This window comes from Alnus glutinosa, chromosome 11 (assembly GCF_958979055.1).
Source record: "Alnus glutinosa chromosome 11, dhAlnGlut1.1, whole genome shotgun sequence".
NCBI lineage: Eukaryota > Viridiplantae > Streptophyta > Magnoliopsida > Fagales > Betulaceae > Alnus > Alnus glutinosa.
In genome coordinates, this window is record NC_084896.1 from 19,386,156 (window position 1) to 19,401,828 (window position 15,673).

Sequence of the window (15,673 nt, forward strand, 5' to 3'; positions counted from 1 at the left end):
CTCGTAGTGTAGAGAAAGAATTTCAATGGTGGGGAATCAGGTCACAGATTAAGAACAAAAGAAGAGAGAGCAAAGGATCAAGTGATGCACATGCTTTTACTCGTCTTTCTACTTGATACTGAAGCAGGAATGTTGAGTAAAGAGAAACAAAAAAAAAAGAGGTTGGAGAAACTTGCAGTCATTCAGAACTCAAAGGTACGCCGCCAGAGTTCGAGCATGACCATGTGGAATGCGTCGAATTGGACTGGAGGTGAGTTCCATTCGAAGTGCTTCTTGACCTAAGGAGAATTTCAAAAATAAGTCGGTTTCTAATTTAAGCTTAAATTTTTGGTCAAAGTGATTGATGATTTAACGTTGTTTTACCTTGAGTAAGTTGTCTTGCAATCTGGTGAAATCTGCATCTTTTATGCCTTTAAAAATGTCCTTAACCCAATGTGCACCATCCTCGTCCAGTATCATTGAAAATTTATTCCAGTGAAGAATACCATTGAGTGGGAAATCCGTGTAGTTTGTAAAGATAACTGCAGAGAGACACATAAAAGCACCATCATGGACACAACAGGAATTTTTTTGTCTGTGTTAAATTTATGCAAGGGTTTTACGGCCATGAGTAGTGGCGAAATGGGCTGCACCAAAATACGTCATGCTTGCCATCATACTCTTGTTTATTTTGAAAACAGAAATTAAAAAAGCAGAAGAGGAAAAATCAAAGCCCAATATTGGCTTACAACAAGATTTGTTTATTTTTGAAAATATAGTAATACTATTTAGTTGACTGTTATACGATTGCTATACAATTGAGATAACGTAATAGTGAAAATCAATCTTTTATTTATTTATTTTTTTACGAGTATCGATCTAAGGATTAATTTTCACCGCCACATCATTAAATTGTATGGTAATCATATAACAATTTAGTAAATAATATTACTCTTTTGGAAAAATTAGAAACCCCCATGTGTGACATTTAACAAGTTGCATGAAACCAGTTTGATTTCTAGAGAGAGGAAAAAAAAAAATATTGGTCCACTCATGAATAAGTCCAATTTGTAGCAAACATTCTTGTAGGTAGTAGAACAGATGCAGTGTGTAACATGTATAAGAATAATGTAGAAATTTGCACAAAAAAGAAAATAAGACTAATTTATATAAAGCCATAGCATAAAAGAATCCCATGGGAAGATGATGTTACCAGGAACACATCCATAACGGATGGAGTCTGCTATAATGGCAGAATTGGCTGGGAATCCATGAGGGCATATGCAGAACGTTCTCCTGTAAATTTTGTCATGAAATAGTAGATGTCCTTCAGCAGTTTCATTCCACAGACGTTCAGAGTCAAGTTCAGTGTCATCCTTCCACAGATGTTCTAGACTGGCTCTTATTTTAGAAATGGGAATGCCTGCCCAGAGATCACTCTTTGTCCTGCAACAAACACCCACTTAATTCTATCTATACATTCAAAGAGACAGCAAAGTTTCCATTGAAATGATATGAAATACACTCTTTGTTTGGAAAATAAGAATCGAAAAATACAGATTGACTATGCTGGTTGATCTCTGTAATGACAGCCAAAGAACCAAGCAAAATTGTGCAAGAAGTCCTTGTTAGGCTATGTGGAGCCTGGTTTGTGTCCTCACCTTCACCCGACCTGGTTCGACATTGGAAGCACTACGGTTTAAATAAGTTTTTCTAAGGCTTAGTCCGTGGAGCAGGATTTTTTTTTTTTGGACCCATTTTGGTGTTTTGACCCGGTTGAGGGTCATGTTTATAGTCACTTCTATTTTTTAGGGTTGTGTGAGTGATTGACATCTCCTTGTATTGTTTCTCAACAAATAGTGAAATCTCATTGCAACTCAATGGAATGGACGTAGCTCTTAGTGATGAAAACACGATTTATTTCCTAACAGTCCTTACAAGAGTGTCACCAAACGACAGCTAACTACATTTTACTGTCCATTAAAATAGTTGGCCAAACATGTGCTGGAAAAGGATATTATTTTCCTCATCCTATATTGAACCTCAAATGAGAAATCCTTCTAACAGGATGATAGATACATGTGTGTGTGTGTGTGTGTGAGAGAGAGAGAGAGAGAGAGAGAAGAGATCCTCAGCACCAGATGAAGTTACCTATTAAGCATGGCATATTTTCCAGCTGGATGAGAAAAGGATCGATTTACTTGAGGGAGGGCAATATCCTTGTATGCAACATAATGAGTATCATAGCTAGCCGGACACACAAGTCGAATTGAATTCTTCTTAAGCAATGGAACTCCTTCAATAACCTCCACACCAATTTCATGGCATACCACAAAAAAGTGATCAGCACCTTGAGTTTGGTTCCAATAGGGGTACTTTGAGATTAGGCTCTGGACATAATTCTCAACTATAACGGTCATATTCTCATAAGGTGTTCCCTGCATTCCACAAACTATGACAAATGAGTCTTCAAAGCATGCATGTTAGAGTATTTCTTATATAATTTGCATGATAGCATGATTTACTTCAAGGTTTATCATTGATTCTCTTCCTTATTTTTTCTAGGTTATCATATAAGGACACCTTTTGTATTATGTATCGATACAATCAATATATTTAACACTTAGCTCTAACAGTTTTCATCAGTCTTCTTCTCTCTGCTTCGACTCTCTTTTCTTTCTCTTTTATATATTTCTACAATATATGCCTTTGCTCCTCCTTCCGCAATTAGAAAATGAAAATGGAAGCTTAATTACCAGCAGATAAGCATTCTATCATTCGTTCATATTACTGTTTCATTCTACAAAAATATTAGCTTCATACCTGCAGCTAGGAAATTTGATTACCAACTAAGTTCATATCATTACAACCCAGCTAGTATTCCTAACTCTTCATTTGATTCCCTTTTCTTTGGTCCTCCTAAGCATTAAAAGGATTAGCTTAGAAATCAGAGACTGTTGACCATTCCAGACAACTTAAAAACACTGAATTTCTCAAAAATGGCATCAATCTTTTCTCTTAATCTCTCTTGGTTGTCAGACCACAATGTCATGCTCCAATTTAAATGTACTGTGATTTTGTGTAGCAGTAGATTGATCGAATTACATCAGGAATCAATTGAATAGCATGTATATTCAGAAAAGCAAGAACAAATTAAGTGATGCTAATCTTTGGAACAACACAAGAAATAACACACACACACACACACATATATTGATGAAATTGATGAAATAGTACGTGCCTGGCTGCGCATTTTATTCCAAGAAATGGGAATAAAGAAGAGGTGAGCCTGAAGAGGATCAGTGGTGCGGAAGCGACTCTCCTTGATATTCTTGAAGAAGTAGGCCTCGCTCCCGTACATCCCCGTCAGCTTCCACGGCGACTGGAAGTACATTCCGGGGTCTCTGTCCCGGTATATGTAGACCTTCAAGTCCCTCTCCATTCGCTCGTAGTCCCGCCGGAAACTGATCTCCTGAAAGTCAAACACCTCGGAGACGATTCCTTGATGTAGCTGTTTATAGCGAAAAATGAGGATGACGAAGACCGCTAGGAGGATGATGATCGCGATGCGGTTACGGTACTCTGGAAAACGCCAGCGTGGTGCCTGTGAAGGAGTGGCCCGGTGTTTCTTGAACATGGTTGGTTTTTTCTGGATGGATTTTCTCGGGAAAGTGATCAGAGGGCCTGGATTTTTTAGCGGGAAAAGAAAGTATTCGGTTCTTCTGTCGGTTAGGTTCGTTACAAGAATTGGAAATGGGAGCGGGAAATTAAATTGTGTTTTTATATATAATATAAATGAGATCGAAATTCTACACACTCACAACTCTGACCTTGACATTGAAAAAAATAGTTTTATTTATTAGACCACTATAATATTCTCGTATAACATGATGAAATCACAGTGAAAATTAGTCATTGAATCAGTATTTGTAAATACAACACGGATTTGGTCAATTAACTAAAATAGATTTCTCCAAGTTTTACACTATCTATTATACGAAATGAAACTGAGATGAGAAACGATAAAGGAGAAAACTTCACTTACACCCCTGATGTTTCATTACTTTTGCAATCATATCCATAAACTTTAAAAAGTGTTAATTTAGTACTGTATCTATCTTTCAATTTTATTCAATTTCAATCATCCGTTAGAATTTTTCGTTAAATCCTAACGGATGCATGGGTGTCAAAATTCTTAAAATACCCCTCATTTTTTTAGGAAAAAAAAAATGCAAAGATTAAGCGTTGATCAGGATTTAATAGAATTTTCAAAAAGGGTAAATGTATAATAAATTTATGATTCGGTGCGCGAATTGAAATCGGTCCCTTACTTTATAAAAATCAACATTTACTCATTCAGTTTTTCGTAGATTTGAAATCAATCATTCTGTGAATTTTTCATCCATTTTCGCAACATCTGTTAGTGTCACGTCAGCCTTTTCGCCACATTATCTTAAAACACTTTTTTTAAAAATTATTATTATATTATAAATTTAAAAACTTAAAATTTTATCCTTTAGCTAAAAAAAAAAATGAAAATGGGGATTTAGGGGTGGCTGAGAGCCACCCCAAAGGTGGACTGAGGTGGCTTGCGGCCACCTCGAAATGGATCTAAGGGTGGCCCAAAAGCCACCCACAGGGGCCGGGGGGGTGGCATGCAGCCACCCCTAGGGGCTAGTTTTTTTTTTTCCTACCCTAGTGGCCGAAGGTGGTTCGCGGCCATCCTGAAATGGATCTAGGGGCGGCCTAACAGCTACCCACAAACACCCCATTTTCATATTTTTTTTTTTTGAAAAATTAAAAAAAAAATATTAAAGTTTTTAAATTTATAATATATATATAGAAAAAGAAAAGATGATGTGGTAAAAAGGCTGATTTGACACTAACAGAAGTTGCAAAAATGGACGTAAAAATCACGGAAGAACTAATTTCAAATCCGCAAAACACTAAAGGAGTAAATATTGATTTTTAGAAAGTGAGAAACCAATTTCAAATCGTGCTCCGAATCATGGATTTATTATACATTTACCATTTTCAAAAATAATCATGCCTTAATCTTTGAATTTTTTTTTTTTTAAGAAAAAAAACATACGTATTTTGAGAATTTTGACAGGATTTAACGGAAAATCCTAACGAAGTGGTGGATTTGAAAAAAATTAAAAGATTAATACATTAAATTAACACTTTTTTAAGTTTAAAGGTAGGATTGCAAAAGTGATGAAAAATAATGAGTGGTAAGTGAAGTTTTCTAAAAAAATAAAGTTGTTAAACCATGCATGTTAGGTCAAAAAATAAATAAATAAATAACCCTACTTGGTTTAGCATTAACCGCATTAACCCTATTTAGTTTGCTGGTTAAAGTGTATTACATCCTATCTTGTCTCAGTCATTATCTAGTTGTTGGATAAGATTTGAACTCGATCTCATGTTTTTCTCACTGTCTAAAGGAACTTATCTCAGAACAATCTTGAAGAAATCTCAGTCGCATGCTTCTATTCTTTTAGAAGGGACAGAATTTGAGATTTACTTGTTTATGCCAGCCACTGTACATTGTACTAAAATTATATATATATATATATATATATATATATATATATATATATATATGCAAATAAGTTTTTTCTTTTCTTTTGCCTCCTTCATTCAATTGGACTCACAATCACGTAAAGAGATAATTGGTTAAGTTTTAAAAGAACCTAATGGTCCGTTTGGATGTTGAATTCGAATTCAATACACAAATTACAAAGTTTGACTTTGTAAGATAAAATTTTAAAAAATTTTAAAAAAAAATTGAATAAAACATAATTTATTTTTTAAAAAAGTAAAATATTATTCAGAATAATATTCAAAACAAACACACCTTAAACCTTTTAAATTCGTTAAATTAAGGATACTTAAACTTTTTCAAACACAAGGTTTAAGATTAATTTTGTGCATACTTTCTTATTATTTCATCATGCTTAAATAGAAAATATTACAATTACCTAAAGGTGGAAATAAAAATAAGTATGGTAATCAACCATCAATTACAATCAATCCTCTAAAAAGTAATTATCCTATAAGATAAGTATTAAATCATAACATATATTCTAACTTAAAGAAATATATTCTACCATATTATATATTTTAATATTAATATCCACTCCGCGTAGAATTTCATTTTCATAACAGTATTCTAAGAAGTTTTTTGCTTTCCGCTTGAAATCTTGGTAATATTTGACGGGCAGCGCAAAAATGTGATTTTAGTTTCAAATTGTGTGTTTTCAAATAAGCACCCCGTAGCCTGCTACCAAAAATTGTTCACATTTTTAAAACATAATTCCAAACCCTCTCAAAAAAAAAAAAAAAAAAAAAAAAAAAAAAAAAACGCTTTGATTATTTAGATTTCCTGGCTGCGCATTTTATGCCAATAAAGGGGAATAAAGAAAAGGTGAGACTGAAGAGGATCGGTGGTGAGGAAGCGATTCTCCCTGATATTCTTGAAGAAATTGGCCTCGCTCCCGTACATCCCCGTCAGCTTACTCGGCAACTGGAAGTGCTCGCCGGGGTCTCTGTCCCGGTAGATGTAGACCTTCAAGTCCCTCTCCATTCGCTCGTAGTCCCGCGCGAAACTCTCCGGAGAGTGAAACACGTCGGAGACGATACCTGGAGAGTCCTCTTGACGCCAATAGGACTTGAAGAATTTAGTCATCGATTCGTGAAAATGAGTGTGTATATATATATATATGTAAATGTTTATAGAGGTAAATGGGGACGAGGAAGTGGCTAGCGATAAGGAGGATGACGAAGACCGCTAAGGGAATGATGATGGCGAAGCGGATACAGCCTGGTCTGTGTGGAGGGTTGGTTGGCTGCGGTGGAGGGTTGCTTGGCTGCTGTGGAGAAGAAGGCCTTGTTTGTTAAAGAGCATAACAGAATACAGTAATGTTCTTTACTGTTTACGTTTATTTATTTTTTTTTCTACTTTTTCACATTTTCTAATACCAATCAACATCAAAATATTCCCACTTTTTTCACTTTTTATATCACATTAATAATTTTTTATTACTATTCAAATAAAAAATTCACTACAATACAAATTTTTTTTCACTTTTCTATATAAATTCTTTTTACTTTATATCACATCATTACTTTTTACTCATTTTAAAATTAACAACCCACTACTCTGTATAATTCTGTTCTGTAATATCACTTGACAAACAAGCCCTTCGAGAATTGGCACGGAGACGGTGTTTCTTGGACATGGTTGGTATTTTCTTGGATGGATTTTCTCGGGAAAGTGATCAGATCGAGGGTCTGGATTTTTGAGCGGGAAAAGAAAGTGTTGGGTTGATCTTCTGTTAGTTAGGTTCGTTACAAGAATTGGAAAAGGGAGCGGGAAGATTAATTAGGTTTATATATAAATGAGAAATGCTATATATGCGCTCTCCCCAAGTGCACACTTACTTTATGACGTATTAATTAAAATTATTGGTGGTTTTAAAATTTAATAGTAATTCATTTAAAATTTAATAATGATTTTCATTTTCACGCTATTAATGTACGTGCACTTCAAAATGAAACATTTCTCGGTATAAATCAAAAATAAAAAACTAAACAAATGAAATTGAAAAGGTGGCCTTTTTTTTTACTTTTCAAATTAATTTTTTATTTTAATTTTTAAGAAAATATAGATATTTTAAGAAAAATGACAGAAAAGTGGCATGTTTGACACAAAATGTTAGTTTGATGTACCAAACTGTCATACCTGTCACTTTGTAGGACTTTATTAAAAGTGGTTGTTAATTGAGGGAGTTTTTTTTCATATTTTTCCTTCTTTTTTTCAAAAAATTTAATTCCCAAAATAATGTGTCACTATTTCATGTAATTTATTGTTTTAATAAATAGATGCATAAGGTGATGGGATTGTGGCACATCATTTGAGAACCAAAATTTTGGAGGAAAAAAATAAATTGAGAAACCTGAGTTGATTTTGCAAGTTAAAATTATATTTTTAAACAAAATTGTGAACATATCATGTTTGGAAGTACGACTTTAAAAAAAAGACATATTGAAACAAACAAAAATATCATGTTTGGCCACCTCTACCAAGGCCATAAAGGCGGCCAAACCACCCTAATTAAACCACTAAGGACTCATCATATCTAGGGGTAGTTTGGCCAACCCCAAATGACCAAAAAAAAAAAAACAAACAAACAAAAACAAATTGAAGGGGTGACCAAACCATTCCTAATGGCCATGGGATGGTTCAGCCAACCTCTAATTTGCTTAGTTGTGTGGCATTTGATGGTTTCAGTAAAAATAACTTATTTGTTATTTTTGCATACCACGTTGAGTTTTCAACAAATTTTTATACCACAAATAACGTATTGCAAATTAGTGTAATACATAGATTGATTTTACAATTTTCATTTTTAATTTAGTTGGCTTGGACGGCAAGTCAACTCTCATAGGCTGCAGGTACCCTATACGACTACATTCACATGAATTGAAAGAGCTAAAAATACAGAATTTCTAGTTTTTTTTTTTAAAAAAAAAAAAGAAAAAAAAAGGCCAAGCTTCCATGATCCCCCCAATGTCAAATATTTTTTACTTGCAATGTTAAACTAATAAAAAAATCCAAGTATCTCAGATACAAGTGTGCAACCCAACAGCCACCAATCCTCCAGAATTGACGCACCACAACAGCTGCATGTCTAGAATCCAAGATGATTCACAATCTGACACGTCCAGCAGCTACTCAACTCCGTGATCCAAGCTGATCACCCCCATGATTTCTGTGGTTCTTCCTTCTCCATATTTCACGCATAGCAGCTGCAGCTCTTGTCCATGATTCACGCACAACATGCAACAACTGCAGTCATCTCTTCTTTTGTCCTTCCTTATTCCTCTTCTTGTAAAGCCACATGTCCTGCATTTATACTTTATTTGTAATCCTCTATACTAAACTAACAACCCTCCGTGGTTATAAATAAAGGAAGCCTCACTGTTTTGGTGTATTGAAACCAAATCAGGTTCTCTCAAATTTCAGTCATTCATTTGTTCAGCCTGGCCAATTGCAATAAGAAAGACATGGTAGTAAAAATTATCCTATGATGTTGAAGCAACGTTTTCTGTAGCAAGTTAGCAATACTAAATCTTTTCTTTGTTTCCAAGCTATGATAGCCATCTAAACATATTCGCATGGCCACTAGGTTGTTGATAGTGCTGTGCAATTACCCACCTTCAAGGCCCATTGGAATAAACAGTCAGGCACTCAATTCTTTATCACAGTCGTTGCTGGTATAGTAATGCACATGATTATGGCTTCAGTCACCATTATAGGTAAACCAGTTACTAGCTTATCTACCTGATACTGAAGCAGGGATGTTGAGTATACAGAGAGAGAGAGAGAGAGAGAGAGAAAAAAAGTTCGAAAAAAAACTTGCAGTCATTCAGAAGCTTCAGATGCTGGGCAGCCAGAGGTTGTACATGATGTAATGATTTTCTTGTATTTGAATTATAAAAGTGAATGAATGAGTAATAATAGAATATGGATCGAATGAATGGATTTACGAATTGTTATTTGAAAGATAAGAGTTATGGCTGATTCAAGCTCAACCAAAAGGCTCCAAAGGATTACAATCTCAAACAAGATACTAGACATTCGATATTTAACCCTATAATTGAGTGGACTCTTATACCTAGTGGATCTGCTAACCACCTATTAACAAATAGACCCAACAGATTACCACTTTTACAGACCTTATTACAAAACATGTGTTTAAACCAAATAACTGTTAGAGAATATATTGATACCGTATATTACGGTACTCTCCATATAGATGTTAGAGAATATAACGATACCATATATTACGGTACTCTCTATATATTGTAGGATTTGAATTAAACCTTATTAATTGTAATTGATTATAATCTAATCAAATTTGAATACATTCAATTATGATTTGATTGTATACCATTTTGTATTCTCTCTATATTCCTATAAATAAGGATAATTTGTATTGTAAATCAATCAAGCTATAAGAGCAACAATGTAACCCTTTGGCTTTACCCTGTGGACGTAGGTCATAGACCGAACCACGTAAAATCTCTTATCTCTATTTCTTATTATTCCGCTTTATTTTCTTTTACTTTTATGTTTTCTTCCAATAACAAACTCCAAACTGTTACACAAAATAGTGCGTTTCACCAATACAGCTAATCTCTGTCAGAAAATGGGGCTCACCCCATGTGAGAGGGGTGTTGTACACTTGTTGTACATGTGATGGACGGAATCACCTCTTACTGGGACCTACCCCATGTGAGAGGAGTGTTGTACCTTTGTTGTACATGTGATGTACGGAATCACCTCTCAATCTCTGTCAGCTATTTTCCACGCATCTGTCCAGCAGCATAACACTTATCACGCACGATTACCCATTTTGAACTCGCTGCCCAAGATTTGACTACACAACTCTCCATACTTCAAACATCACGCCCAACGTCTCTTTCCAACGTATCACTTTACTTTCTTCTTTTTCTCTGCACATTCATCTCCTCTACACTTTCTTCGTCATCCATATCTTACACATGACCATGTGGAATGCATCGAGTCTGACTGGAGGTGAGTTCCATTCGAATTGCTTCTGGACCTTATTCACAAAGGGATGAGATTTTTCAAAAATCAGTCCGTTTCTAAATAATTAAGCTAGCTTTAAAACATTCCAGCAGAACATATCCATTTTTGGACATTGCAAGCTGTGAAATTTTAGGTTGAGTATGAATTCCGGTGTTCGGTGTTTGAAACGTTATAATATAATTAAATGATTAAATTCTTTCATTTCTATAAGCTTAAGCTTTTGAAATAAATGGTAATTTAATTCGGTATCAGAAAACTAAGAAGAAAAGGATAGCGTTATAATGCATGCATGACATATCATTCACATTAAAGTCAGAACATTGTTTTGTTTTACCTTGGATAAGTTGCTTTGCAATCTAGTGAAATCTGCACCGAATTCCTTTAAGAGTGTCCTTAAGCAAATATACATCCTCCTCCTGGTGTATTATTGAAAAATTATGCCAGCCAAGAATATCATAGCATGGGGAATTCAGGTAGCTTGACAGCCTTGCCATGATAACTGCAGAAACACACATAAAAATACTTAGAAAAGCAATTAGATGAGAAGCATCGTGATAAAATTCAACAGTTCAGCAAAAAGATCTAGCAAGAAAAAGAGATGAGCTTCAAAACAAAAAATCTAAAAATTTTACAAGCACTACTGAAATGAAAGTACCATAGTGTCAAAATTCTCTTCTTTCTGTTTTGAAAATAGAAAACAGAAAACAGAAAACCCCTGTTTGGAAAAATTAGAAAACCCCCTTGTGTGACATTAACATGTTGCATGAAACCAGTTTAATTGATTTCTAGAGAGAAAAAGTACTGGTCCACTCTCATGAATAATAATAAGTCCAATTTGTTAGAAACGTTCTTGTAGATCAACAGATGCACGTGTGTAACATGTATAATAATAATGTAGAAATTTGCACTAAAAAGAATATAAGACTAATTTATATGAAACCATTGCATAAAAGAACCCCATGCATGGGAAGACGATATTATTACCAGGAACACATCCATAACGGATCGAGTCTGCTATAAGGGCAGTATTGTCTGGGAATCCACGAGGGCATATGCAGAACTTTGTCCCATAAACTTTGTTATGATATAGTAGATATCCTTCAGCAGTATCTATTAGGTTGTTCGGGATGTCAAGTTCAGAGTCATTCTCCCACAGACGTTCCAGAATGGCTCTTATTCCAGAATTGGGAATGCCTGCCCAGAGCCCACGCGTTGTCCTGCAACAAACACCTACTTAATTCTTCTATCTATACATTCAAAGAGACAGCAAAGTTTCCAATGACATGATATGAAATACATTCTTTGTTTGGAAAACTATGTTAAAGTACAAAGATATGTACAAAATAAGACTATGCTGGATGATCTCTGCAATGACAGCTAAAGATGCAAGTAAAATTGTGCAAGAAGTCTTATAAAAAAGTTGGCCACGAAATTCACAAAATGGTTTGTCCCTTTGGATGAAATTGGAGATACCTCCGCACCTGTTGAGAACAAAGATGGAGTCTACTCTTGACAGGGAAGTTATCTCATGCAATGCCAATAAAATATTTAACAATTTTCAACAATCCATGAAAGTATTGACGAACATAATAGAAATAAGAGATCAAAGGTCGACTAATAGCTTAATATAGAAGAAGACCGATCCTCGGCACCAGATGAAGTTACCTATTAACAGTGGCAGGAGATAATGACTGATTTACTTGAGGGAGGGCAATATCCTTGTATGAATTATAACGAGTATCATAGCTAGCTGGACACACGAGTCGAATTGGATTCTTCTTAAGAAATGGAACTCTTTCAGCAACCTCCACACCAATGTCATGACATGTCACAAAAAAGTGATCAGAACCTTGAGTTTGGTTCCAATAGGGGTACTTTGAGATCAGGCTCTGGACATAATTCTCAACTATAATGATCATATTCTCATAAGGTGTTCCCTGCATTCCACAAAATATGACAAATGAGTCTTCAAAGCATGCCTGTTAGAATATTTCCTTCTAGGTTTATCATTGATTCTCTTCCTTATTTAGTCTAGGTTGCCACATTTTCCCTATAAATAAAGACACCTTTAGTATTATGTATCATACAATCAATATATATATTCAAGATGCAGCCCTAATGGTTTTTATCGGTCTTCTTCTTTCTCTGCTTCTACTTTCTTTTCTTTCTCCTTCATATATCTTATTATATATTTCTACAATGCCCATCCTCCTTCTTCCCCAGTAGAAAATGAAAATGGAAGCTTAATTACCAGCAGATAAGCATTCTATCATTCGTTCATACTACCGATTTCATCCCACACAAATATTAGCTCCATAACTGCTAGGAAATTTGATTACCAACTAAGTTCATATCATTACAACCCAGCAAGTATTCCTAACTCATCATTTGATTCCCTTTTCTTTGGTCCTCCTAAGCATTAAAAAGATTAGCTTAATCACAGACTGTTGACCATTGCAGACAACGCAAAAACACTGAATATCTCAAAGCTAGCATCAATCTTTTCTCTTAATCTCTCTTGGTTGTCAGACCACAATGTCCTGCTCCAATTTAAATGTACTGTGATTTTGTGTACCAGTAGATTGAAATTACATCAGGAATCAATTGAATAGTATGTATATTCAGAAATGCAAGAACAAATTAAGTGATGCCAATCTTTGGAGCAACACAACCTAGAAATTATATATATATATACACATCGAAACATACATACATACATAAACAGAGAATTAACAATCAGTACTATATATGAAATTAATGAAATAGTACGTACCTGGCTACGCATTTTATGCCAAGAAATGGGAATAAAGAAGAGGTGAGCCTGAAGAGGATCATTGGTGAGGAAGCGACTCTCCTTGATATTCTCGAAGAAGTAGGCCTCGCTCCCGTACATCCCCATAAGCTTCCTCGGCGACTGGAAGTACGCGCCGGGGTCTCTGTCTCGGTAGATGTAGACCTTCAAGTCCCTCTCCATTCGCTCGTAGTCCCTCGCGAAACTCTCCGGAAACTGAAACAGCTCGGAGACGATACCTCCAGAGTACTCTTGACGCCAATAGACCTTCAAGAATGTAGTAATGGATTAGCGAAAATGAGTGTATATATATATATATGTAAATATATGCGTGTATTTATTGATGTACCTGTTTATAGCGGCTAATGCCGTTGTGGAAGTCGCGAGCGATGAAGTTGACGACGCAGCCTGCTAGGATGATGATACCGATGACGATACAGTCTACGAGACTCCAGCGTGCTCTGTGTGGAGGCTCTGGAGGTTTGATTGGCTCCTGTGGAGTAGAATTATTGGCACGGTCCGCACGGATACGGTTTTTCTTGGACATGGTTGGTTTTTTCTTGGATGGATTTTCTCGGGAAAGTGACAGAGGACCTGGATCTTTGAGCGGGAAAAGAGAGTATTCGGTTCTTCTGTTGGTTAGGTTCGTTACAAGAATTGGAAATGGGAGCGGGAAATTAAATCAATCAATGCATGGTCTAGTGGAATCTGGACCGTCGGATGAAGGCCTTTAGGATTCCGCACCTACTATTAGCTGGCAAACTTCATAATCTTTTTGAAGAGTTGTGAGCCATTTGATTAAGCTAAACATTATAATCCAAAGTACCAGATGTTGTAGAATTAAGCTGTTATGATTTAAAAGATAATCAACTTCCCACTTTTTTTTATGTAGATTAGAGTATTATGTAATACAAATCGGATAATATTGAATTTCTTATCACTACAAGAGATTTGGACTTTTAGCGACGACCTTTAATTGTTAATAAGTCGTCGCAGTCCATAGAGATAAATAAAGTTGGAACCGAATGACTTATAAAAAGTTCATTCACAAAGTTTGATTGCCCGTAAAATACTCATTTAAAAAGCATTATAAATTATAACACCTGGAATGGATGACTCATTATGTAATGATTGCCCGTAAAGTACTCATTTAGGGAGTATTATAACGATTCATGTGTAGTATTTTTTATGTGAGAGCATTCCGTAAATAGATTAGAATAAATAAATTTATGGTCAATATTGAAGTTAAAGAAATTCATGTGTAAGAACTCATTGCATATGTATATACTATTGTTTTTTGTTGCAGCATGTTCATGAATCAGTGGTGGTGAGAATGCATTTAACACTTATACTGAAACCAGATATGTTGATTCATGATCAACAGTAGGGGCAACAATTTATATTCGTGTATCAGATCATATTAATGAATAAGTATAAAACTATATAAATCAATTTTAATTCAAAACATTTAATTAAACAAGTCAAACTCTTCAACCTTAACCCACTAATTTCATATTAAATTCATGTCGAGTTCACGGATCGTGTCAAAGATTGTCAGCCCCAATGTTGCGTGTCAAATTTTAGTCGTGTTGAAGCATAAATATAAAACTATATAGGTTAATCATAATTCGACCCATTTAATTAAACGGGTCAAATTCATCAACCCTAACCTGCTAACTTCATGTTGAGTTTGCGTCAAATTTACGGATCGTAAAAAATTGTCAACCCTAATGATTAGAATGGCAAGTTGTAGCCTGTAGAATCCCATTTCACGAATCATGGCCCAGTTTTGGTAGTGGGTGGTTTGCTTTCTGGAAGAATTACATTCAAATAGGAGACCAGTGTGCTTTTGAGTTCATCCCCGGAAAAGGAAACATAAGCCAAAAAAGAAAATGTTAAAGGTACCAAATCTTTTACTAAGAAATAAGTACCAAGAAGATGTGAAATTTATTCATTGGTACCCATAATTTTTTTTTATTATTAATTGTTTTGATCATCTCCAATGAATAAAGCTCATATCTTCTTGGTACTCATCTCTTTGTAAAAAATTTGGTATCCCTAGTGTTTCTTCGCAAAGAAATGAACGTGCAAATTCTACTTGGAAATACATGAATATTGCAAAGCCCTCATTGCTTTGAACCTGAAATTGGTTGGATTTTCTTCTCCTTATGCTCCATTTGTTTCGGTGTAAAATGGTTTCCATCATAAAATAGTTTCAGAAAAGTTATTTTTCAAAAAAATATTTTCCGTCGAAATCATTTTTTGGTGTTTAGCGCGTACGG

The 15,673-nt window shown here is 35.0% G+C and overlaps 2 protein-coding genes across 2 annotated transcripts; both read right to left on the bottom strand.

The window, feature by feature from the left end:
• Positions 1 to 182: 182 nt before the first annotated feature.
• Positions 183 to 6,670, bottom strand: LOC133881183 (probable glycosyltransferase At5g03795). Its single transcript, XM_062320132.1, has 6 exons — positions 6,551 to 6,670; positions 3,221 to 3,403; positions 2,131 to 2,417; positions 1,193 to 1,425; positions 364 to 521; positions 183 to 278 (listed from the first exon to the last, which is right to left on the bottom strand). Exons 1-6 carry the CDS (start codon positions 6,668 to 6,670, stop codon positions 183 to 185), a joined length of 1,077 nt encoding a protein of 358 aa, XP_062176116.1.
• A 4,286-nt stretch (positions 6,671 to 10,956) lies between these two features.
• LOC133881184 (probable glycosyltransferase At5g03795) lies at positions 10,957 to 13,938 on the bottom strand. Its single transcript, XM_062320134.1, has 5 exons — positions 13,741 to 13,938; positions 13,374 to 13,658; positions 12,266 to 12,537; positions 11,585 to 11,817; positions 10,957 to 11,099 (listed from the first exon to the last, which is right to left on the bottom strand). Exons 1-5 carry the CDS (start codon positions 13,936 to 13,938, stop codon positions 10,957 to 10,959), a joined length of 1,131 nt encoding a protein of 376 aa, XP_062176118.1.
• Positions 13,939 to 15,673: the final 1,735 nt, after the last annotated feature.